This window comes from Pongo abelii, chromosome 7 (assembly GCF_028885655.2).
Source record: "Pongo abelii isolate AG06213 chromosome 7, NHGRI_mPonAbe1-v2.0_pri, whole genome shotgun sequence".
Classification (NCBI taxonomy): Eukaryota; Metazoa; Chordata; class Mammalia; order Primates; family Hominidae; genus Pongo; species Pongo abelii.
In genome coordinates this window covers 17442327-17470306 of record NC_071992.2, presented here as the reverse complement: position 1 = coordinate 17470306, position 27980 = coordinate 17442327, and the positions used below count along the sequence as shown (strand labels likewise).

General features: G+C 34.1%; 1 protein-coding gene across 9 annotated transcripts in view; it reads right to left on the bottom strand.

Moving 5' to 3' along the window:
- TUSC3 (tumor suppressor candidate 3) overlaps positions 1–27980 on the bottom strand; it is a 308026-nt gene that overhangs the window by 121782 nt on the left and 158264 nt on the right. For 7 of the 9 annotated variants that reach the window (XM_003777211.5, XM_054561215.2, XM_024251067.3 and 4 more), the window contains exon 7: positions 4466–4529. The exons of 1 other annotated variant lie outside the window; for it this stretch is intronic. In XM_003777211.5, coding sequence (XP_003777259.1) covers positions 4466–4529 — 64 coding nt within the window. Of the gene's footprint in view, positions 1–4465; positions 4530–26852; positions 26953–27980 lie in introns of all 9 variants that reach the window. One more of the 9 variants, XM_054561214.2, reaches the window with a different exon arrangement.

The following is a 27980-nucleotide window of genomic DNA, read 5'->3' as shown; positions in this document are numbered from 1 at the left end:
TTATTACAGGAGCAAGCCTCCATTGGCTTTCTGTTCTCTAAACAGGCATGACGCCACTATTTCCCTTTCCACAGCCAAATTTATCAACAAGACATGCGGGGCTCAACCTCATAATACTTCAGAAAGAATTCGTAAGTTACCCAATGCCAAATATGTAAAATTGGCATATTAATTGCACCGCATCTACTACCTGTAGCTAAGATTCAAATTTCTCAGCAAGGTTTTCATTATCCAGCCTAACCAAACTTTACCAATCTCCTCAAATTTGTATTCCAGCCTTGATGAATTTATATTCCTGCAATAAAGAATATTCGCTGTCACTTTATGGTTGTGTACCTGTTGTATCTTCTACCAAAATAGCCTCCTCACTCATTTCTCTGTCTCTGAAACTCCTTTTTATACTTCAATATCCAGCTGAAAAGTCAGTGCCAATTCTCTAGATAGGGATTTAGCTCCTCTGTTGCTACTTCCTTCGCATACATTTGTCTCACTGTATTATAAGTATTTTTCTGTCATCCGGGCTTTCTGTGAACAGCAAATATCTCACTCACATTTGCATTAGGTGGTGAAAACATTAAAAAAGGAAAAAAAATGAAATAAAAATGAATTTTTACTTGCAAAAATACAAAGCCCTGTGTAAGTTATTTTTAGGTAGTTTACATATATTCCATATTAAAATATAATGTTTCTTATTTTTTCATATAGTTTTCTCTCAAAGACTACTTACGATTGTTTTCTTAAATAAGGTACTGAAAAAATAAAACACTACTGATATGGAGATAATTTTATACTTAGTAAATATAAATCTATAACCTATGATACAAAATGATTCCATCTGTTTTCTCTTAGGATTTTTTTCAGCAAAACTTTGTATATAGCAACTGCATCTAATCATCTAACTTACTAAATTGGGACGAGAAATCCAAAAGATAGAAATGTTCTCTCTACAGATAAATGAAAAGTAATCATCTGGTATTTGTAACTTTTTACCTGAAGAAAAAAAAATACACAAATTACAAAGAAAATATGGATTGTTCAAAAAGTAGCAGTAGACTGTCAAACGAAACTAGAATCAGAAATTATTTAAAAATAACCTTTCTTTTTTTTTTTCTTTTTGGAGACGGGGTCTCACTCTGTCGCCCAGATTGGAGTGTAGTGTGTGATCACAGCTCCCTGCAGCCTTAACCTCCTGGGCTCAAGTGATCCTCCTGCCTCCGCCTCCCAAGTAGCTAGAACCATAGGTGTATGCCATCACATCTGGCTAATTTTATAATTTTCTGTAGAGACAGGGTTTCCCCTACTGTTGCCCAGGCTGGTCTCAAACTCAACTAAAGTGCTCAGCCTGCAAAAGTGCTGGGATTGCAGAGCCTGGACTTCTTTTAAAGTTTTACTGATAATGAGTCCACCATTTTAAAATAATTTTTCTATTTCTTAGTAATAGGTATGTCTAAAATAAAAAACAGAAAAAAATGAAGCAACAAATGATGACTATTAGCATAAAGAGAATAGGGGCTTTTAATTCTTTTATGTATCACTGCTAAGATCTATATGAAAAAATTCATACTGCTTGTGAAATTTCTTTGAATCCTAAATCTCAGCTTGATGTCAATGATCCATGAAATGAAACCTTGGAGAACTCCTGCCATACAATAAAATGATGATCTCAACACAGCTTTTCATCCTTCTGCTCGGTATTCCTGATGTGTTGCGATAAAATCATCACTTTATCTAGATAAAGTATACTGCTAAAATGCTACACCATGGATTGAAACAAGTTAGAAAAAAAAAAAAAAACTACAATATTTAAATAAATGAGAGTTAAAAACTGACCTGCAACAAATGCTTTATGTTTCTATCCATTTGCTTTAATGTTAACATATTTTGCTTCCTGAATATCTTTAAATAGTAAGTTGAGAGTAAATACAGCTTTGCCCTTATTTTTTAATAGGGAGGAGTAGATATGTCTATAAACATATACAGAAATACTTCCTTTTCTCACTGAAGGCACCTCTGATGTGCAGAAAGCATTAATCTCTTACCATATTAAAGCTGGTGTGCAGAAACTCAGCATTTGTTGAAAAATACAACAAAATCTGTATTTCCAATTCCAGTCTATGAGACAAACTAGAGCCAAACAAGTACTCCTCATAGTAGTTTCTTAATTTTGAAACCATAAAGCATACAGGCAAGTAAATAAATGTAAGCAAGAAATGGGCTGCAGATATGCCCAATTTCATGTATGTATCCATGCATGCATAATCAAGGGTGGAAGAAATAAAAATGTTGAGAATGGAGACATAGGAAGAAGATGGTCAGTGTTGTTCAATGAGTTTCAGGAAGGTATCTTTTCATTCTCCTGCAATATAAATGAGATTTATAATCTTGTTCTTCTCAAGTTCATTCCTTCATTAAGGCTTGAAAAACAATGCCTTTTTATTATCTTATAAGTTATACAATTTAATGGGTTCAAAAATGTTGCTCTAGAAAAATTAAGTCATTTCAATATTTATAGTTCAAGTTTTAGAATTTTGATAAATTTTATTAGAAGATGATTTTTTTTTTTCCTGGTCATCTACAGCTTTGTCAAAAGCTAGGTGTATTCGTTCTCACGCTGCTAATAAAGATATACATGAGCTTGGGTAATTTATAAGGAAACAAAGGGTTAATGGACTCACAGTTCCACATGGCTGCAGAAGCCTCACAATCATGGTGAAAGGCACATCTTAGATGGCAGCAGGCAAGAGACAGCACGTGCAGGAGAATGCCCCTTTATAATACCATCAGATCTCATGAGACTTACTCATTATCATGAGAACATCATGGGAAAAACCCACCCCCATAATTCAATTACCTCCCACTGGGTCCCTCCCATGACAAGTGGGGATTATTACAATTCAAGGTGAGATTTAGGTGGGGACACAGAGCCAAACCATATCACTAAGGAATCAACCGATATATATGTATTTATGCTTATTATCTGTGGCCACCAAAGTCCTGAGTAAGAAAGAAGGGAAAACAGAAGAATAAACCAACTAGACTTTTGTGATTATTGGATGCTTAATGTGTGCTATCTCAGTTTCTTCACACAGAAATCCCGTGTGGTTAGTATTGCTAATCCTGATTTTACAAACGAGGAAGTCTTTGACCTTCTCGAGAATTCCAAGTGCTTCAAACATTTTCCATCCCTTTTCCCCACCATACAGTAATCACTATATACCACCACCTGATGCAGTGCCTAAAACACAGTAAGCAAATAAAATAGGTTGCTTGAATAAACTGAACGGGTCAAATAAGTCTTTGCTGGTAGATTTTTAAAAATGCATTGTTATAACACAACAAAGTAATAAAATCCAAAAACTTCAGTGTTGTTAAAAAGATAGTATTTTTCATCCAGATTAAAAATAGGCATGACTAACATTCATTGATGAAATTATATGTCACACACCATAATAAAGTATTGTACATAAAACTTAAGTACTCGCACACAGGATAGACCGTGAAAAAGACAACTGAATTCTAATTCTAGCTCAGGTGGGCTTCCCTAACATAAGCCCTTTGTGGGCTCTAGTTTTCCTACATATAAAATGAGGTTTGGCCTCGATGAATTCTAAGATACTTAAAGATTTACACCTTTGGTTATATACAGTACTGGAGAATTTGGTCTAGACTACTTCATTTGAATATGAATCTTAGTAACCAGGATATTAGTAATCAAATTTTATAAAGGATACTAGAGGCACACGTTAAATTCTCATAATGACTCAATATGTTCAAGCAACACTACGAATTTAAATTTTTCAAACATTTTCATAAGACTCACACAAACATCAATGTTCCCCCAAAACAGTGTTCAAACTAATTTTATTTCATTCTAAGAATATTCAGATTAGATACTTAACCTTACCTTTTTCTTACCCTGCTACTATTTTTTATCCTGTTACATTCTTTGTCCTTCTAACTCCAAATCATAAATTACGATCGTATGATCTGATTCACAACACTTAGTCTGCCTGAGTCTGATATGTTCCAAAAAGGCATGTTGAACCACTCTAAATCTCCTTCTTCTGACATACCATATATTTAAGGGGAGCAGTATGATGATAACACCTTTCTTGAGCTATTTATATCATAAGGCACTTTTTTCTCGCCATTAGGATGCTATAGGGAAAAGTCATATAAACTTAAAAAAATCTAGCCAGAGATCATCAATGTAGAGTAAAAGTAATACTTTGAAATTCAACGGTCAGTAAAAAAAAAAATTATGATCTGTTAATGATACTGAATAGCAACAAATTATACTGTAATAGGAAATAATTAGCATAAAAAATAAAAATTAGTCATATAGTACAGCCTAAAATTTAATGTCTCTTAAAAGTCTTGATATTTACTGCCAGGAAAAATGTCACTTTAATAACATGTAGCTTTAGTTTGCCCTTTTCAATTCATCAGTATCTTAAAAGGATACTCAGTACCAGAATAATGTGTGATTCTGCCACAAACTGAGCCTGGCTGCTCCCATGAATGTAGCTCTATAAAAGAAGACAAACAGAAATTACAGTTTGAGAAAGCCTCATAATTATTTTGTAGTTTTAAGTCATGAAGATAAACAATGGAAAAATCTAATTAGATTTTTACTAATTCAATTTTTATTACTTTCTACTAAGTTCCGATTATTTGAATTGTTAGTTAAATGCAAATAGATGACAATGTTGGTTGATGATACTACTGTAAACTGTAGGTGGCAACTAAGTATCAAAAGCAAACTTAATATAACTTGTTAAAGGATTTATCACAAACATTCACACACAAAATATGATTCCTGTAGTTATTGCAAAAGTACAAAGTATAGCAAAACATTTTTATGATTTTTCATCCTTTAAAATAAGTTAGAAATGACCAAATGTCTAATCACTACTTTCCACATTATCAAAGTTTTTAAAATAAGGAGTCAGCTTTATAAATGCACATAATTCATTACAGCATTTAAATTTTTTCAAAACAAAATTATTAAAATTGTTTTCACCCTATTGAGTAGTATATAGTTGATAAGAGTTGATTATAGAAAATCCAACACAAATCTCCATCTAGATTATTTGGCTTCTAAATTGATTCCCATGATTATTTCTGCTGATAATCTCTCTTATGAATATCAGTTGCTATGCAGTTGTTTTAAATAAATGTCCTATTTTCTATTTATATAAAAAAACTGGAGAAGAAACATAACACCTTGGAGTATAAATCAATGCCTCAACTTTTACATCATTTATGATGCATAATTGTATCATATGCTTCAGATAGTTTTCTCAAGGTATCTTGCTTTTTTTTCCTCCTTCAAACTTTTTCAGGGGGTACGTGTGCAGATTTGTTACATGGGTAAATTGCATGTCACTGGAATTTGAAGTACAAATGATTTTGTCTCCCAGGTAGTGAGAAAAGTACCTGACGGGTAGTTCTTCAATCCTCATTTTCCTCCCACCCTCCAACCTCAAGTAAGCCCCAGGGTCTACTGTTCCCCTCTCTGTACGTGTGTACTCAATGTTTAGCTACTACTTACAAGTTGAGAAGATGTGGTACTTGGTTTTCTGTTACTGCATTAATTTGCTTAGGATAATGCCCTCCAGCTGCATTCATGTTGCTACAAAGGACATAATTTCATTTTCTATGGCTGTGTAGTATTCCATGGTGTATATGTACCCCATTTTTTTTAATCCAGTCCACTGTTGATTGACAATCATATAAAGTAATTATTACCTATCATCTTCCAAATGAGGAAAATGAGACTTAGAAAAATTTACCTAACTTGTCCAACATTGCACAACTAGTAATTGGTGAAGTTTGGACTGAAACCTAGGACTGTTTGTATAGGTATGTATGCCCTTTGCACCATATAGTAACAACTTACCAAAACGCAGGAGGAACCTCAAGCAAAACTTTGTAAAAACTTTAATTAAATGTTGACAGTTAAAGTAATTAACATCAATATTTATATAACTAACATATCTGAGTTCAACAGTACAGGATAATATGGCCAAATTTACATAACAACTGCAAAATAGTTTGCCTCTCTGAGGATCACAGATTTAGAGAATAACTTCAGACGTCTTCTAGGTGAGTGGTTTATAATCTTTTCTGTTTATTTTCAGTAACAGAATCTTCTCTGATCAATCTTTTGTCAAGGTCATCAATGGACTCCCCCATTACCAAACCCTATGGTCATACCTCAATCTTCCTGGCCTTAATCTACCTGAAAAATCTGCTGCATCTGACCACTCATTCTCTCTAATATTTTCTTCATTTGACTTCCAGGACCCCAATCTTGAGGATGATTCTACCTCCTTGGCTCTTCCTCCTCCGGAAGGAGAAGGCTGTTCCCTTCCTACTTTCTAGACTCTGGAGTATCTCAGAGCTCAACAGGCTTAGGCATCTTCTCTCTACTCAGCCGTCCCAGGTGTTGTCATCCAGTTTCATGGCTGTAATTATATCTATATTGAGTCTCACATTAGTATCTAATCTGATATACTGGAAGTCTGAAAACAGCTAAAACGAAACTCCTGATATCCCTTTCTACCCCAGCATCTGCTTCTGTCCCATTCTCCCCTAACTCAGGAGAGTAACTTAATTTTTCCACTTGTTTAGGCAAAAATCCTGGAATCACCTTTGTGTCTCTGTCCTTACTTTTCTTTCACTCTTTTCCTTGCCTTTATTCCCTCCTTCTCTCTTCCCTCCCTCCCTCCCTCCCTCTCCACATATCCAATCATTCAGAAAATACTGTTGGCTCTACTTTCAAAATTCATTCCAAATTCAACCACTTTTCACCACTCCCAGGAAGAGCTAGCAAAAGAGGCTAAAATATAAGGGCCAAAGACTTGTCTGATCCAACCACTCATCATCTCTTGCCTAGATGATGGCAATAGCCTCCTTTATTCTCCCTGACTCTACCCTAGAGTTGATCTGTCATTCAGATGAATACTGTCAAAACTATCCTATCATTACTTTGCTCAGAACCCTTCAATGCTTTCTCAGATGTGTGAGAAAAACATCGTATCATGTAATGCATTTTGTGTTTCCAGTCACAATAACAAGAAACCTGCGTAATTCTTTTCAATTTAAAAATGCAGCTAGGTAAAAATAAATCACACTTTGTCCTTAGAGACTTATTTCATGAAACTGATCTATAACTCTTGTATACATAAGGCAGGAGAGAAGAAAGGCTTTGGAGACAGTCCTGAACTTGCCACCTACTAACTGTGTTATTATGAACAAACTACTTAACCTCAATTATCTTTAAAATAGGATTAAGAGGATATTCCTCAAGATACTTTCCTAAAATTCAAGTAAGATAGTATGATATACAATAGTGTAATTCATCAAACATAATCAAACAAATCATTTCATAGTTTCCAGTTCAACAAACTTTGTGTCTTTTTCACTTGATCTTAGCCAAAAGGCCGAGAAGCTGTTTTTATCTTCTAAACAAACAGCATTCAGAAGTTCATTTCCTTTTCACAAGTGAACTTAGTGTGTTGAACTGATAGTTTTAAAAGATAATATTCAGGAAGGTATACTAACATTTGACTTTTGTACATCTTTTTGTGTGTGTGTCTTCAAAATTACATCAAAACCAGATATCCTACGAGCCTTCAGGATTTACTTAGCTTGAATTTGTTTGCAAATTTTTAATTGATCAATTAGTATGTATCAGGCACCAACTCAGGCAACAGAAATCCAGCAGTTATAGGAAAAAATACCTATATTCTCAAGCAGCTTACAAATTACACAAATTACAGCTACACAAATTACAAGAATACATTTTGTCTACTAATGTGCAACAAAGAGATTACTGGCACACACCAAAAGCTATAAGAGTAAGCACAAGAATAAGAATGAGTAAGTATTGCAAAAGTCTTAAGCATTGACCTTAGATAGTTAGCTTTCATTTATGGGGCCCTTAAAGCAATGACTTAATTCACTTAAAATTAACCTTAGGTCTGCGATTTTAAGCTGGTCTTAAAAATTTGTATCTAACAGATGCATATACTTTCAAAATCCTTTGAAAGAGGGAATATTGAATAATGAATTCCCTGAAAGCTAAAGCATGATGTTCATTTATTTATTTTCCTCTCTGATTTTTTACTAATTCTCATGAGTGAGGGACATATCAGTAACTCAGGATAATTTATTCCAAATTATATATTTAACTTGTATTTATAAGCACAATGCATTTTCAGATCAGGTGAATAGTCAAGAAAAAAATGTGTGCAGGCTTTGATAATGGATACCTATCAATTCTTCCACATGAATAAATGTTTTGAGAAACCATTAATATAAATGTTTTTTAGTTGTCTAATCCATTGAATATTTCTTTTCTTTTTCTTTTGTTTCTGAGACAAAGTTTCACGCTTTTCGCCCAGGCTGGATTGCAGTGGCGTGATCTTTGCTCACTGAAACCTCCGCCTCCTGGGTTCAAGCAATTCTCCTGCCTCAGCCTCCCGAGTAGCTGGGATTTCAGGTGTGCAACACCATGCCTGGCTAATTTTTGCATTTTTAGTAGAGATAGGGTTTCACCACGTTGGCCAGGCTGGTCTCGAACTCCTGACCTCAAGTGATCTGGCCACTTTGGCCTCCCAAAGTGCTGGGATTACAGGCGTGAGCCACTGCACCTGGCCCCATTGAATATTTCATATAACATATGAACCAACATAAAATAAACAGTGATTCAATAAAAAAAAAAAGGTTCATAAAAATAAGGTTATAACAAAATTCACTACCATGACTCATGACTTACTTAAAGCCCAATTTTATGTAGAAGAAAAATAGCATAGCATAATATGAAAAAACAATATATATGAATTATACTATGTTCTTAATTTCAAGTAACATACTTGAAAATAAAAAATTATATATTTTGTTTAATATAGTGTTTTTATACCTCTTATATGGCAATATCAAGAATGAATAAAAGTAAAATGGAAATGAAGCTAAATATACTATATATCAGTACGTGAAATAAACCTGATTCCACTTAAGTTATTACTAAATTCTTGGGAAGATGACACCAGTCAGTATGTTCTGCTTTTTCAGTATTTTTCAATTGTGATAGTAGTAAATACTCCTTAAGGAGTGCTTTTAAACACGTAATGTTCTGAAAATAAGAATGGCTATGGTGGACCAAAAGGTTACTTGAGAAGGGAGCTATGGTAACAAAAAGCAAACTAAGAAGTCAGTTTCCAGTGTTAAGAATAGCCATTCAATTTAATGAAGTAGTTGTTACTTAATCAGTTCAGTAATTTGGGCCTCAGTTTCCTAATCTGCAAAGTGGAAACTGACAGCATGAAGGAAACAGTGTAGTGCAGTACCTTATAAAATGGATTTTAGTCAAATTCCCTGAAGTCAATTCTCTATCCTGGGTTTCACGAGTAAGACCTTTAGCAAATTACTCTAAACTTCAAGTTGTTAAGGTCTTTGATCGAAATAATAAAATGTGAAAGTGAATTGATAATACATATAAAATAGCCTAATGCCTGAAACACAGTAAGAAGCCAATAAATGTAATCTACCGTCGTCGTCATCATCATCGTCATCATCATCATCATCATCATCATCATCATCAATCATCTGAGATTCAAACGAGAGTCCAAATTTTAATGTCTTAGGTCATATGACTCATAGATGGTAAAATTAATCTCCACTGGTTGATGCCCATTGTTAATTCAGTAATAGCAAACTATATCTGAGTTAAATTCTCTTGCCAGTGAGTAATTTGTTTTTGTAAATGTATGCAAGTCCCTTATATACCAACCTCATATTATCAGCCTTGAGAGCAAAAGATACTAACAACCAGCCTGTTTGATTAACCCTAACAATGACTGCTTTAGTTAAATGGGCTTTGGATCAAAACCAAATTATAATATAAGCAGAGTGCAAAAAGTTGTTCAGTAATACATATATGCCAGAATATAGCTATTTTGAAGACAATAATACACAGGGTTAAAATTAATTAATTATTTCTCTTTTATTCACTGATAAAGCAATGCTGGCATCTCTGCTTTGGCAAACAATCCTTACTTAAAAAAAAAATTAAAAATGCTTACATCAATCCCATGAAATTTTGGAATTTTGATCATTTTTAAAATTATAACTTATTTTAAAAAAGACCATTTATAACATTAAGTAAATGACAAATGAAACTAAGATTTGACAGTGTTGGATGACACCCAAATGATGATTCGTCTCAGTTTGGGTCAAATCCACAAAAACCCTTTTTGGTCCCTTCTTCTTGCGTTTCAAAATACATCATTGCAAAATAAACCAAGAGCTTGTCCGCAGCTAGAGGAAACACGGCTGATTATCTCTCACTAACTATATGAATTCTTTCAGTCCAATCTTGTCATGCAGTTTTACGCAAATCAGTATGAAATGACATGCAAATTTTTTCCATCTATTTTCTTTCAACCCTCCTTGAAAACATCATGAAAAAGTACTAAGTGTAAACCCTTTCAGCCTGTTTCAGTCCTTTATTCACTACCTGCCAGAACAAGGGCAATGGACATGCAAAATCTAAGCAAATCTTGTAAGTGATAATCTCTCAACTGTTTAGCATCTGATTCAGTAGTCTTTATGAATACAAAAATTATTGCCATAGCAAAAAAAAAGGAAGAAAATATGATAATTTACTGCCAACCTAAAAACAAAACAGAGGGAAAAATATCTTGTATTTTCCTTGACAACACTTCTAAGAAGTCAAAGGGTTGCCTTGCTGTTTTTAAATGAACCTATCTCTGAAATTCATCTTAACTATTTAAGATTTTCCAGTAGAAGAGCCCCAGTTTTCCTGATCAATGTCTATATAAAATGACAGATATGCTTTTCTGTGCATGACAGATTCAGTTTATTTTTACTGAGTGTCTTAGTCTGCTTGGTTGTCCTAACAAAATACCATAGACTGGATGGCTTAAACAACAGAAATTATTTTCTCACAGTTCAAGAGGTTCAAAGTCCAAGATGAAGGTGCCAATGGGACTGGTGTCTGGTGAGGGATCCCCTTGGGCAGAAGACAGCCAGCTTCTCACTGTGTGCTCACATGACCTCTTCTATGTGAGCAGACAGAGATAGGTAGGCGTCCCTATACTTTCCTCTATTTATAAGGCCACCAATCCAATCAGATTAGGGACCTTCTCTCATGACCTTATTTAAACTTAATTGCCTCCTAAAGACCCATGTCCAAACAGTCACACTGGGGGGTTAAGGCTTCAACATCTGAATTTTAGAGGGACAGAATTCAGTTCATACCTCTCAGTAATTCTAAGTGAATAAGATAGCATTTCAAAACCTATCAGCTAGTGGGAATGTAGTCATGATACTAGTCCTGAGTCTCCTTTGTGTGCTAAAATACTAAGAGTTATCTTCTTTTCAGTTTCTTTTTTAGGATACTAATGTCCAGGAAAGGATACTCTTCAACTCTTAAAACAGGAAGTATCTTGGGTTATCACTGTCACTGCACAAAATAAGCTTCAATCCCACTCTAACATTTGAATAAAAGATTCCTTTGTTTCCTACTAGTTACATGTTTGTAGTCCTATCCTTGGTGTCTTCTTTGAGGCAGCATTAGTTTTTACTAGGCTCTACACCAAATGGCAGATGTGATATAGATGATAAAATTCTCAGGCCAAGTCCTTCTGGATTTGCCTGAATGGGAAGAGATATAAAGAGGTATTATCTACATCCAGGTGACAAAGAATGCCACTTGTTGGATTTCCCCAGAGGCTGCACATACCTTGTGCTTGAAATTCCTAAGCACTTCATTAAATATTTGGCTTCAACTAAAAAATGATTACAACAGAGAAATAAAACAGTTCTTTATGAAAACAGTGACAAATCTTGATTACTTGCCACTCAAAGAATTTTGTCTCTGTGAGGTGTCAGCAATAAGCCACCATTCTCTTTTCACCGAAGTTGCAGGACATTGTTTAGCAATGTCTCTGCTGAACTTACTGCACGATCTGTTGTGGAGTATGAAATTCTTACCTGGCCCAGTCATACTCCAAAAAGTCATCTTAGAATTTTATTTTCCTATTTGAGGATCAAAAAGGTTGATACTTGACCTAAGTCAGTGGTTCTCAAAAGAATTTCAAAATAGTGTGTGCATGAAATTGACCAGAGATATTTGTTTAAAAAACAGATTTTCAGGCTCTATATATGGAAATTCCTATACAATAGGTCTGTGGTAGGACAAGTAATTTGTACTACTAATGAGCTACAAGCCATGACTAAATAACACTAAATAACTACATTTTGCGGGGGGCTGTATGGAAGGGGCAATGTGTAATATTGTAAAAGCTTTCAGAAAGGCTATATATTCAGGGAAAACTTCTCACTAGTAAGAAGGGTTTTTTTTTAATTTAAACAGTTTTTTTAAATAATGAATGAATTGCTCCACATTCAGATAAAATATCTTACCAGTGTAAGATGATTTGTTTGTTTTTTAATAAAAAATTTCCATTGGAACAGTGGGAGTCCAGAGCTCTACAGACAGAGGCCATATAGAGAGCTGTGGCAAGCTGCACCCAAGCAACAGAAGATTCTATACACATGAAGTGAACCAGGCAGGTAAACAACACCACATAACAAATGACATAGTTCTAAAAATTCAAATTGCAATCATCCTGTCTAGTATTCTGAGAGAGTCTCTAGAATACTATAAGAAGCATGGTGAATATTAGAAGAAGAGAGAAACTGAGCCTTTTGGAGATGGAAGAACCAAATGGTGGGCTAGTAGCTCCTAACCAGAGACTAGATTAAGTCCACAGATGTTTGGTTAACTGTGGCCCTATGCTTGGTCTTATTCAGTCCCTTCTTCATAAAAAGTTATCTGTCCTGACAGTAAAATGGGGAAATAGCTCTCCTGATGAGCTTTACCTTTATTACACTGTCAATAAGACTGGTAGTCTAGGTGTTGTAGGTAAAAGAAAAAAAAAAAAAAAAAGAAACAAAACCCATCAATACTAAGGAAACCCTAAGCAGAATCTGCTGAAATAATTCATGACAGCTGCCCCTCTGTAGAAAGTCAGCCAACAAAAACATCGACTGCAGGTATGGAAAACTCCTAGGATCCTAGGATAAAGTAAAACAACCCTAAGCCCCAGACACTAGTGAGACAGCTAATGGGAATCAACTGTGTTTCAGGAAACACTTTATACTTTGTGATCAAAACTGTTAAAAGGACCAATTAGAGAGCTTCTCATTCTACTATATTTTCCAAATAAATGTCGAGAGAACAAAAATATAACCTAGATGCAGTTTCTTCTAAATATAAACTTTAAAAAGTCTGTCCTGTGACTGAACTGAACTACTTAAGTAATTTTAGTAATTTGTGTTTTATTGATAACATATTTCTAGACTTATAGATTTCATTTTGTTCAGTAACAGAAAAACATGTATAATTACTGTCATAGAATTTTCTTGTGTAACTAAATGCAATTAAAAGTTCAAAATGAAAAGGTATTACATCCTTCAGCATTTTAAAATTCAACTGAATAGCTTTCAATGTGAATAGAGAAAATACATAAATCTATGCTGGAATTACTTTTATAGCTGTCACACCAGGTATATATGAAAAGTATAATATAATCTCTGTGTGTGTGTGTGTGTGTGTGTGTGTGTGTGTGTGTGTGTGTGTGTGTGTGTGTGTGTGTGTGTGTGTGTATTTTACTTTTTATCCTGGGGGAAAAAAAGCAACTCTATCAAGGAACATTAATATTCTCATATCATTATTATAAATGTAAATCCAAAATGCAAAACAAAAAAAAAAACTTTTATGGCTTAAAATTTACATAATTCTGCATTAAGGATGAAGTTACTCATTTCATATCACCAAATATTTTGCACTTGTGATTGTCTAAGAAATGAATTAGGAACAGGTTCGCTGTGCCCTAATCTAGATTTGCCAATAAATTGAATGATTTCCCCAGGAAAGCTATGTAACCACTCTGTAATTCATTTTGTAAGTACAGATCATTTTTTCTTACTTATGGGGTGATTAGGAGATAAAAAAAGATGTTATTATTAAGAAAAGTCTGTAACATGTTTAAACAAAAAATAGGTAAGAATCATTGTCTTCTTCGAAGCAGTCTATCTCTTACATTTCTTTTTTTGATGTACCTATGAATATGAATGTCCATAATACTCTTCAGTATTCACATGAAAATGCTTTGATAATTCTATCAGCAGCTGAACATGGATGACAAGAACCCTGGGTGGCCAGGTAATTACTCTTTAATAAGGAACCTTTTAACGTATCTGTTATATTGCCCTTTGATCATTATCTGGATTTGTATTTATTTGTGGTCACTGCCTCAATCGCAATATAAGCAAAATCTCTCTCTTAGTGCCATTATATCATGCTAAAATGTCCAGTACTTCAGATAGCTGTAATTTACATTCTTGAAACTTCTCTTATATGGTCTCAAGAATGACATTTCCCCTCAAGTTCACCTAATGCCAGCAGCTTTAGAAATCTAATGTCATCCATTTGCTCTGTAAGTCCAGGACTACTGCATTCTGATGAACAAATCTGGAAAGTCACTGCTTCTCAATCTTTGACATCAGAGACTTTATCTTGACATCTGATGTGAAATATAGCACAAAAGTATGATAAATGAAATGTGTCTAAGAAATAAAAATGGCACTGGTAAGGATTCAGGTACTGGGCCTATATAACATGGTTGACAGTACCATGGCTTGGCTTTGCCGCCTTCAGACTGGGTTTAACTAATAGTGAGTGTTACTGGTTGAGGCTGCCCAATGAGACTTAAATTTTGAGGTAATTTTGTATTTCTTTAAGTTTGCTATTTGAAGGCTACAGATGAACAAAATTCATCTTTATATTTAATCAGTAAACGATCAGTGTGAATCAAGGTATATGAGAAATATGTGTGTGTGTGTGTGTGTATACATACACATACCATATTTAACAATGATATATCACTTCTGCTTCTACTATAAATACTTTATAGCACTCAGCCTGGGCAACACTGTGAGACACTGTCTCTACAAAAAATAATTAGCTGAATGTGCTGGCAAGTGCCTCTAGTCCCAGCTACTCAACATGCTGAGGCAGGAGGATCACTTAAGCCCAGGAGTTTGATGTTATAGTTAGCTATGATCATGCCACTGCATTCCAGCTTGGGCAACAGAGTAAGAGCTTGTCTCTACAAAAACAAACACAAAACTTTATAGCACTAAACACAATACTCATGTTTAACAGAAATCCCATACACTAATGATTTGGATCTCTGGTTCCATACCAGGCTGTTAGGCTTGAATTCTGTGTGGAATTGAGCATTTTATTTAGCCAACATATGGTGCAGTTTCCTGGCATGTGAAATGGGGATAAAAGGATCTCTACTTCATTAAGGTTGTTATATTAAGTTAAAGTTTTTAAAAAAGTGTGACGTAAGCATTCAGTGTTAGCTGTTGTTTTATGTTAGTTTATTTATTCTACAAATATTTATTGAGTGTCTAATACATGGCAGGTTACATTCCTAGGCAGGTGAGATAAAATAGTGAAGAAAGCAATGATCTCTAGTCTTATGGGGCTGTGTGTGTGTGATGAACTGTATGCTGTAAGTGCAAGTGCTGTAAGGAAAGGAAAAGCAGAAAAAAGTAAGGGGGTCAGAAGTATTGACAACGGGGAACAGGTTGCCATTTACATAGGAAGAGGGCCAGGATAGACACCACAGAGGCGTCTTTGGCATCTGAGCACCGTTATGAACAAGGCAAGGCAGTTAGTCCTATGGATTCTGGGGGAAGCACATACAAGAGAGATGGAATAATGGCCAGCACAAAGGCCTTAAGATAGAAACGTGTTCAAGAACTGTAAGAGGGTCAATGTGCTGGTGAAGACTTAGATGTTATTCTGAATTATACGGTGAGTCATAAAAGGAAGACTGTGAGAAGAGTGACATGAACTATGTCAAGAACAGACTATAATGAAGCAAGCATAGAAGCAAGGAGACCAGGGAAAGTTTACTACAGTAATCCAGACAAAAGATGCTGATGATGTAAAGCAGTTTGATAGCAGGTGGTAACAAGTGATCTGATCCTGGATATATTTTAAAGGAAAAAATATATACATATATATGTACATATCCGAAGGAAGAACGACAAGATTTCTTGTTTACTGTGTGTTTTTATACAAAAGGCAACAACATTAAACTGATAGGATGTATAGTAAAAACTTAGTTATTTTAATGTCCAAATTCACAGTAAACACATATTTGAGTATTGGTAGTAATACAAATATAGACCATTTAATATTTAAGTTCAATTGAGGATATATGAATTTCAAATAAAATCAACATAAGTTATATATCTAAGTTTATGAAAATTAAAGAGGTCACCAAAACGGTAAATTGTATTTTAATTATAAGAAAAAAACATTACATTATTTGTCCATGAAGTTCTATTCTCTTTTTATATTTCTCTCCTTTAGAAGATGTGTATTATTAAATTCAACAGGTCTTTTACATGAAAGACCCCATCCCAGCCAGGTCTATATTTTCACATCTTATGAAGTAACTACTGGTTGACTATATTTTGACTTGATGTCCCATTTGAATGTCCTAACACTCTAAAATCAAAACTGTACACATAAATGTCAATATTCTGCCTGCAAACAAATTTATCTTTCCAGCACTCTATGCATTTAGCAATATTACAACCATTCTTCTAATGACCTAAGCTTCAACTTTGGCATCTCTACCTTACAATCCATCTCAAAGCCAATGGGCATTTCCTATTCTCTACTACCACTTTTCTATTACTTTGACCCAGCTGATTCTGTCTGAATGTTTAACGTATCATGCTTGGATTATCACTGATCTTTACTTTCCAATTCCTCACTTAAATCTTCCAGAATCACTACTTTCATCGATCTATTACTCACAAACATTTGAAAACTTAAAATTGCTTAGAGGTAATTCAAATCCCTTGGCAATCTGTGTCAAATATCTTTGAATCAATCAATCAATCAATAAATATCTAGTACTTAGATATTCTGTTTCATAAAATGCAAAACACAAGTAAATACAAAACATAGTGTCTTGGCTCAAAAGGAAACATAGTATATATACTTAAAAATGTCTAATCATGCAAGGCAAAACAGAATCTTCATTCTCTTTTAAGTATTTTGTTTAACACTCAAGATTTAGCAGAATATGATGTGAATCTGCACTTGAGTTAACCTCCTTTGTAACTAGGGATAAAAGTATTTTTCTTCCTGAGAGGTACTATAGGATTCAGCAGATCACAAATTAATAAAATTGGCAATTAAGTTGCATGGTACGAAATGAAGAATAGAATTTTGGTGGCCAATTTAGCTGTATGTCCAAATGAGGAGTGCTAGAGACATAAAAAGTTGAAATTACAGTAAGCTGACATGGAAAGACTCCAAGGTGGTTAACCATAAACAGAATATTTTAATGTAGATTATATTGAGATAAGTAAGGAATATTGCAACAGGATTTCAAACAGGTATAATGTGACAAGGAATTAATAGAGGATGGAAAGCAAAATTGTTTATCTGATCTTACTGGGAAAGAGTTTGGAGATAGACATGATTGGGATACCAGATTATGTACAATTTTCTTTACATTTCTATGAACAAAATCACATATTTCAGTAAAAGTAGTATCTTCATTACTCTCAAACAGTCCTATCCCCATTTTTACCTCTATACAGGTTCTTAAGGCTGTTCCATCTCTTTTCCTGATTCATCTCAAAAAATGATGTTTCCTCTTACTGATAAACCAAAATTCACCTTGATTTTAAGGCCAATTCGAATTCCACCTCCTTTAATGAAGATTTTTTTCTAAAATTCTGCCTCAGGATAATATTTATTGCTACTAAACTTTTCCAATACTTACTGTCTATAACATTTGACCTGTATTTTAAATGTACGGATTTATAATGTCATAGAGTTGTTTTCAAGTTTTAAGTCCAGAATTCTGGCTATTGCAGGGAAAATGATATTAGTTACAGAGAACAATAAAAGAGAACTGGTTTCAAATACATCCTTCAATATATTTTAAAACAACTAAATACACAATACATTTAAACCCTACAGTAAAATATTCAGGGATTTTAATTCAGAGCATCTAATTACAATTCTCTATTTTTTTAATTTCTCAAATGAAGCTATTATTAAAGTCCTCAAAAGGGTATGAAGAACACTTAAACTCAAATCGTATAAATAGTAGAGAAAAAGTGATGATTTAAATAACTATATAGCAAGTGTTCTTTAAAACTAATAAAACCAGAGTTACTCATTTCGTATTTACACTGAGCTCATTAAATAATGATTTTCTTTTTCGGTAAGCAGTTTTTTGTAAATGAAGTTTCTTAACAAATAAATGTTGATATTTGGTAGTTAGTATATACTATTAGCAGATAATTAAAATATTTCTCCAGAGATTTCAAAGTATATTTCATCATTAGTAATTAATGTATCACACGTGTATCAGTGTATTACAACGGAGCACTTATACATACTTATACACACTTATTCAATTGTTTACCCATAAATTGGTTTTATCAAATATACTTCCATTTTTCACAACTCTTTTTCTTTATAGATTTCAAAAATGTTACATTGACTTGCAAATATCAAAATCATACTTACTGAACAACTTTTCTTTAAAGTGGCTTTTTTTTTTAAGCTGGTTAATTCATACGAAATCCCTCAGATTTGTCCTTAATCAGAAATACGTATTAATGAAAATAAGAACATTCACAAAACTTCAATTAGAATTTTTGTTTTTTTCTTCTCGAGAAAGAGTCTTGCTCTGTCGCCCAGGCTGGAGTGCAGTGGTACAATCTTGGCTTGCTGCAACCTCCACCTCCTGGGCTCAAGTGATTCTCCTGCCTCAGCCTCCTGAGTAACTCGGACTACAGATGTGTACCATCATGCCAAGATAATTTTTGTATTTTTAGTAGAGGCGGGGTTTCACCATGTTGGCCAGCCTGGTCTTGAACTCCTGACCTCAAGTGAACCGCCTGCCTTAGCCTCCAAAAGTGCTGGGATTACAAGCGAGTGCCACCACACCCAACCCTTCCATTAGAATATTTAAGCACAGTCAAAACTCATTTTACATTGCATATTTAAGATCTTTGCATTTTTTGGTATATAAATCATAACTCAGTACTAAAAAAAGATACATTTTCATGCAAGTATTATTTGGAAAACATTAGGAGAAATAAATGAGAATAGTTCCATCATATCCACAGAAAAGTATGCCCATGGGTTTTGCATTTATAATATGGAAGCATTTTTTTTTCTAAAATAGAGACTACTGCTAGAAAAATGTGAAATAATTTTTTTTTTCTGTTTTACATCAGGAAATGTACAGTAGTCCCCCCTTATCTTTGGTTTTACTTTCTGTGGTATCGGTTACCTGCTGTCAACTACAGTCCAAAAATATTCAATGGAAAATTCCAGAAGTAAACAATTCATATGCTTTAAGTTGCAGGCTGTTCTGAGTAGTGTGATGAAATCTCACGCCATCCTACTGTGTCCTCCTTGGGGTGTGAATCATGCCTTTGTACAGCATATCCACACTGTACCTGCTACCCTCCCATTAGTCACTTAGTGGGCCGCTCAGTTATCAGGTTGACAGATCACAGGAAGAAGAGTGGGTATAGTACAATAAGGTATTTTAAAGGAGAGACAGACCACAGACCACATCCACATAATATAATTTATTACAGAATGTTGTTATAATTGTTCTATTTTACTATTAATTATTGCTGTTCATCTCTTACTGTGCCTAATTTATAAATTAAACTCCATCCTGGTATGCATGTTAAGGAAAAAAAACAATATATATGGAGTTTGGTACTATCTGAGATTTCAAGCACTGAATGATGGTCTTGGATTAGGGTGGACTGTATAAAGATTATTTAATTTAATTATCAAAACAGAAAAAAAAAGAAACCTTGAGGTGTACAGATTCTTCCATTTTACAGAAAAGGTTAAGTAACTTGCTTAATCAAGAAGTGTCAAGGGACACCTGCATTCAAATGCAAAGTTGTATAATATGCAATTTCATGCTCTTACCGTTGTATCATAGATTCCAAAATAACCCAGTTCAAAATTATAAAGAGGTATAAAGAGGAAGAAATCCTACCAAGAGAGCTATTAATAATAAAATGCAAAATTCAGTTCTGAGTATCTGAAAATATAAAACTAACATCTACCAGAATTGGTTATATAGCTCTCACTTTAGACATTTCTCTGGGTTTAATATACATCTTTCTTTTGAACATTCATCTTCTCAGTTAAGTTTACTGATTCTTTATCAAACTGAACAAACTGAAAGAAACCTTAAACTAGCACACAGAGGACAAGAAATGGTATATTTAGCATTCCTACTAAGAAAGAAGTATAACCCTGGAAATTATGTAGTACTGAAATATCTGGATTAATACCAGATGTTTTAAGATAGCTCACAATTCTTCATTAGTACAATTATTTCAGAACCATGTTGGTATCACCTCTGAAGTTTTTCTTTAATAACCACTTCCAGCAGTTACAAACTACCAAATATAACTACTATATAAAATGTAGTGCCTGTATTGTAATGTAAAAATTTGTGATAATTAAAACACTTTCTGGCTGGAAATAGTGATGAGATGTCATTTTTTTCAATCCTCTATCTTTAGGTGATGGCATAATAACTTCAGTAAAATTGGGGTTCAAAAATCAAAATTTAAAAACAACATATATACTGCTACACTTGTTATTTACACAAATTTACTTTATGGATTAATCATTCAAATCCTTTATAAGTGTGCTTGAGGTAAAGGGTTACAAAATTCTATCCTCATATTCCAATAATAGAGCATTTTAAGTTATACAATGCAATTTATACAGACTGTCTTCAAAATGCTTTGTACCACCAATAACATGTCTCATGCTGAGTAAAGAGGTAGATGTTACTAAAAGTTGTTCTTAATTGTGTAAGACGTCTGTAGCTTCAATGAAGAGGTAATATCCTTCAAAGTGCACTTTCACTAAAATAAAACTTAATCAGTAAGCCATTAACATGCAAGTGGTATTTGCTTAAGTACTTTTCAAATGAGGCCACGGGTGTGAATAAGTGACCAATTATTTTCATGAGAAATATGTTTAACAAATGTCAACTGAGTATTACTGCTCTGTTAGAGGCTGAATTGAGTCCCTCCCAAAAATGTCTAAGTCCGAAACCCCCAGTACCTCAGAATATGACTCTTTGGTGAGACAGTCTTTAAAGAGGTCATTAAATGAGGTCACTAGGATGGGCCCTAATCCACTACAATTGGCATCTTTATGAAAAAAGATCAAGACACAGACATGCACTGAGTAAAGACCACGGGAAGAGGGAGGGAGGAGAAGGCAGCCATCTACAATCCAAGAAGACCTCGAACTCGCCCTGCTGACTCCTGGGTCTTGGACGTGTAGGCTTCGTAATCCTGAGCAAATACATTTTCTGTTGTTGGAAACATCCAATCAGTGGTACTTTGTTATGGCAGCCCTAGCAAACTAATATATCTATTACAACTGACAAAAATTACACTAATTGTCTTAAAATCTTTTAATCGATGCCACTAATGCCTTATGTTTATTGTCAGCTTTCTTTTGAATAGTAGCAACAATATGCTTAGATTTTACTTTTAAAAATGTAATTTTAATTGGAAATGCTTACAAGCTTGTAAATTAAACACATGTGTTATATACACTTACAAGTGTAAATATGTGTGGAAAAGCACAGAAAAGAAATGAGAAGAGACCACATAAAACTGTAAACCACTGTTACCTTTGGAATGAGTATGATAAATTCAGAAGAGAATAATGAAAGGGAGGCTTTTATGTTTTCTTTTATATAGTTATGTATTATTTGAATCTTTTACGACTTTTACAAAAAAGTATTTCTGGATTATTTGGGATCAACATGTTCTTTAAAGAAAGCAAAAATATTTACTGTTGCCATCAAGTTTACAATATTCTAGAAAAATAAGAATTACTTATAAATGCTGTGGACATCCATCTGATTTAACAGCACGGAAAGACCTGGTGACCTTAGAGAGTGTAATTATCAATGGAGCTATGCATAAAGGAGCCAGACTGAACTGTACTGAGGAGTGAACCAGAAATGAAGAAACGTAATGGACACAGATAACTCTTCTAGTAGTTTACATAGGAAATAAGGTCATCTAAAGTGACCCTTACTGTGACCTGTGAAGACTAGAATAAAGGTGTGCAGTTGAGAAACTTTAGGAATAAACACTGTGGAATGTATTAAATCACAACGTTATTTCTGACTTTCTACAGTATTTTACAAGTAGCAGCGAAGTAGACAGTAAAGCTTAAAAGGATTGGGGATTGGCAAGAAGATACGGTTGAAAAGAAAGAGGATTGAGATTCTGGAGAAGGAAATCTTAGTGTCCTTTGGAGACCACGTAAATCCTTTGTAAAAGGGGTGATGGAAATAGGAACATAAAAGAGATCTAAGAAAACGGTTAAGAAATAAAGATCGAAATAAGTAGGAATAAGAGAAGGGGAGAAACTGAAGTTAAACTCAATGATGTGAATTTCAAGTTGAAGATCTTGGTTTTGGAACTGTTACATGTTTTTATGAGGTTTCAAACAGTTCTGAAAAGAGCAGGTTAAGTGGAATGAACAGATAGTGACAGAAGTGAAAGAGAAAAATGATAATACAAAGATAGTTTGCTAAAAGAATGAACAGCATGAGTACTCTGAACAAAAGCATTAAAACAAGGAAATTTATATGATGTCTGAAGACGAAGAATAAATTAGATAACCTTTAAAAGTCCTCTAAGAGCCTCTAATCTTATTTTTCAAATAAGCTATTACTTATTTGAAATATTTTACAATACTTGTAAAATAAGGTTGTACTTTCTGCAAATACTATTAATAAGATATATTCAATCCTAGAAAATAAAAATTATTATGTGAAGAAACTGTGCACAGCAATTTAATATTTTTTCTTCTTGGAAGGAAAAGATTAAAAATCAAGGTCTGAACAAATCACAACAATAATATCTATGAAGTTCATAAAGTTTGTGTCTTGTTTATTATTTCCTTTCAGTTCCTGGAACTATAGTAAAAACCTGACGATCAAACTGGGGGTGGCAGGGAGGAGGAAGCTATATATTTTAAAATATACTCTGAAATTATGGAGTAATTCTAATTGTCAATTAAAATTCTCAAGTGGAAAGCTTAAATATACAGGTAAAATATATTTGCAATTAGCATTATCTTTATGGATATAAACAATCAAGATACAATTGTTCACAAAAAGTTATTTTCTTGAGCAAATCAGACAAAACAGGTTATATCCTTAATTTGCTTAGCAAACCATGTCTACACAGTGCAATGGTAAATTCTCTAAAGATGATGCTAAACTATCACAAATTCCAAAGTTAAGAATCTTAATGCTTAAGGCATTAATGTGATTTAAACAAATATATATACATATATTATATATATATACACACATATTAAATACACACACACACACACACACACACATATATATGTACCTTTTTGTTTCTCTAAAACCTAGTAACCTCTTTTCCAAGACAAATTTTTGGTTTAGAAAAAGTAAACTAAATTATCAATGGCACAGATCCTTTGAAATTATGTTTATCCTTTCAATCTTCTAAATAATATTTGAAAAAAAAGAGCAGAATCTTCTATGCCTAATGAAGAAATTCTAGGAATCCTACAAAAGAAGGGAGAGAACCCTTAAAATATTGCCTCAGCTTAAGTAGGTCAACATCGAGGAGAGACTTACAGGAATTTTTCAGAAGAAGTGTTTCATTACTTTTTATTGCCAAGGAAAATGCTGGTAGTGAGAGGAGAGGACAAGAGAAAAAAGGGAAAGCGAAGAAAATGGAGGTAGTAGTTTGGGGACTACTGTTTTAATGTCTACATTATCAGAGACAAGCCTGAATTTAGATGAGAAGTTCTTAATTTACTATCCATAAGACTCAGGAAACCCTCGAGGGGTGACCTGGGTGGCAGATTAGTTAACTGACTGCAAAGTTAAGTGAAATTCTGGAATGCAGGCAAATTCCATTTCTTGATTTGGTGCTGGTTTTATATACATATATATATGTATATAAAATGCAGCTTAGTAATTTGCATGAAGTGAATATATATATTTATAAATTCACTTCATGCAAATATATATATTTATAAATATATATATTCACTTCATGCAAATTACTAAGCTGCACATTTATGATTTGTGCATTTTTATGCCTATATATGTTTCTGTAGAAATTTCACTCAAATAACCTGGGAATCTTGCTACAAAGGTGCATTTCTAGATCCCATTTTCTGGAATCTGCATTTTAATAAGTAGCCTGGGGGTTTGCTCAGCCAACCTCTGGAAGATAACTGGAAAAATGACAATGGAGAGGTAAACAAGTGTTTCCTTTTTCATGTCAGCTATGTTTTCCTGCCATAGGAAATTCTGGCCCATTCAATGAATCTACTTATTTTAAACTGCAGACTGATTACTCGTTGTAGAATGAAGGCCCTTGTTGGGTCAGAACTCATTTCCACTCTCACTCTTCATTTTATCTAGGCTTACATAGCACGAGGCCCTATACTAGAAAACACAAAAATGAGGAAACAATCATTTCTGACTTCAAGAAATTTAAGTTTACATTCCAGTTTAAATAACTATATACTATCTAAACTACAAACCAAGCAAAAAATTCGGTAGCATAAGTGGTAGCAAATAAAGCATTATTAAATTAAGAGGAAGGGTGGAGAAACAGACAGAGTTTCCTGGGAGAGATCATCATAGGATGATTCTAGCCTCCAGATAAAATCTAAAGTAAGATTTCAGCAAATAGAAGAAAAAAGAGGTAGGACTCCGAAAAGGGCAGGGACGGGAGCGCACTAAGGTAAAACACAGTATAGACTGTAGATAATTCCACCAGGAGGGAAGAGGCTGTCACTACATTTGGAGGGATCCTGGAATAGGGGAGAAATAATGAATTTTGTTAAGTATAAGGAAGTCACAGAAGACTTTTGAATAGAAAGGAGATGTGATTGTAGGTCAATTTAGGAAGCTGAATTTGAGTGCTATAATTTAATGGACTGCAACAAGGAAAAGATGTAGGTGAGCCAGTATGCTATATTAAAGTGATGAGGAATCTGGACTATGCAGTTAGATAGGTCTAGTTGCAGTGGAACCCTATTTAAATCAAGCTACTTAACCTCTCTAAGCCATACTTTCCTTACCTAATTGGGAGATAATAGTGGCAATTTCATATAAGGATACTTATAAGGACTAAAGGAGATAACACACACAGCTCCTAACACATTAAAGGTAATTTATCATCATCATCATCATCATCATCATCATCATCATCATCATCATCCACATTTTCACATCATTCAAGCTTTCCCCGTGCTCTTAGATATGGAGTATATAAATGGCTCAGTGGGAGTTTCATCTGGAGCTAAATTCTGGCTGGGAATAATGAGTAAGTCAGAGGGGCAAAAATGAAGAAGGCATAAAATACATATAAGAATATGGATTAACTAGAGCTAGTTCAATCAGCCAAAGGAGAACGAGGAAATATGTGTAGTCAAAATATACAAAATCTAATTTCTCTAACGAGACTTATCTCATACTTGGATTGGGGTAAAAGCTTTCAGACTGGCATTCCTCCAATCTTTTTTATTTTCTAAAAAATAACAGAACTACATATTACTGTTGAGCTAATATTACTAACAAAAAAACTTCTTTCCAATAGTAACTAATTAGTTGTGCAGTGAATACAAATTTACCTACCTGATCTTCCAAGACAGATTATGTTGGATGCAGTATACCTTCCCCAACATAATACAATCTAACATTTGGCTATCCTCTCTCTTCTAGTCAGGCTTTCTTTCCTGTACAAAAACACCATTTTTATATCTGCCTTCCAATCTTAAAGATCAACTATTAGTTGGAGTTCTCTCTTCTTTTGAACCAATTCAAATGTAATTTATCAAACCTAAATTAAGTACTACTTTGTCAATTTAGATCAGAAGTTGTTAATTTACTTTACATAAGACTCAGGAAACCCTTTTTACGGCACCTAACTCCACACAGATCTTTTCCTCATCTGAAATTCTGATGTATTTATCAGTCAGAATCATCAAGTTTACACACTGATTTGGATTGTTTTCTGTTTCACTTTTATCAGTATCATGACTCCAGGTATGTTGTAAAGATCTTGAAATAGAAGCCATGATTATAATCTCCAAAGTATCTAGACTAATGCTAGACAGAAAGCATTATTAAATAAACGTTGATTGACTGTTTAACCCAATTCTCTATTTAAAAATTGAATGTTTTATCTTTGTTCCCCACCAAAATTCTTAGTTATGGCATATGTTATCAACTTGCCTCCCAAAGCATTCTCAAAATCATTTCAACCCTTTCTAAACACTGCTCACTGAACCACAGATGAAGCTTAATAATCATCACTCTTAAATCACTACCACACTTTCATTTAGGAAGCCATTATATGTTACTTCTGTCTTCAAACTAGTCTTTTAAGTCTTTCAGTTTTGTGTGTCACTTTTCTAAAATACAAATCTGCTCATGCACCTCAAAGGTTTACAGGCTTCTGGTACCCAAATGCCTAAAGCAGAGTCTAAACATCTTCCTGTGGCACACAAGGTTTTTCCTAATCTATTCCCAAAACAACTTTCTCAGTATTCCTCCACACTCCATTTATTCCATTTCCTCTAAATTTATTACCCTGAATCTACCAATAACTTTACATACTTCTAGGCCTTTGGGTATTTTCTTTACTTTCTTGTGCTACTCTGCCCAGTGTAGTGAGGTTGAATGATGTCCTCCTCCAAAAATTAACTTGGAGTGTGACCTTATTTGGAAACAGATTTAATTAGTTCAGGATTTAGGTGGGCCCAAAATCCAATGAAAGTATCTTTATAAGAGACAGAAAAGGACACACAGAGACGCACAGAAGAAGGGGATGTGAAGATGGAGGCAAAGGCTGGAGTGGGGCATCTATTAATACAAGCCAGGGAACACTAGCAATTGCCAGCAACTACCAGAACCTAGGAAAGAGGCATGGGATGGTTCTTTCCTTAGAACCTCCAAAAAAAAACCAACGCCGCTAATCTTTTGATTTTGTACTTCAGCCTCCTGAACTGTGAGAGAACAAATCTGTGTTGTTTTAAAGTTACCCGGTTTGTGGCATTTTGTTGTGACAGCCCTAGAAAATTCATACACCCAGTGATGCAAATGTCAGATTCCCACTTAAATGTAAACATCTGAGCTTTTCCATTTCCCATTTCACATCTCCTACAGAGTCATCTAGGCAATAAGCTGCTGTTCCATCTTTGCTCCCGCAGAAATATATTCAACATTATATTTGATTGTCACCAAGCTGCATGGCTGTTGTCTACTTACATGTCATTTCCCCTACAGGCCTGGGAAAACATCAAGAGAGAAAAATGTCTTGTGTTTTGATTTCTGGTATTTAGTGGTGGTGTATGCCACAATATATGATCAAAAATGTCTTGCTAAAATATAAAAAATATAGGTTTAAAAAACATAGGGCACAAAACTTAGACATTCTTCTCCTGTATTCAACCACTGAAAAGACAGACTACATGATGCGACTCTTACTACAGTGCTTATTGCAAAAGTTCAGGACAGGAAACAAAAGTCCAACATAACCACATTTCAGATTTCTTAAATGTAAATTTTAAAGCTTACTGAGAATAGCTTGGCATAAGCATTTTTAGCTGTATATGCATTTACATTACCAGTTCAATTACTTTATGTAGGCATTATGAAAGTGACTAAATCTCAAATATACCATCGGATATAAAATTAGGTTAGTTTCACAGACTTTTAGTATACTACTAACCGACCCAGGTGATA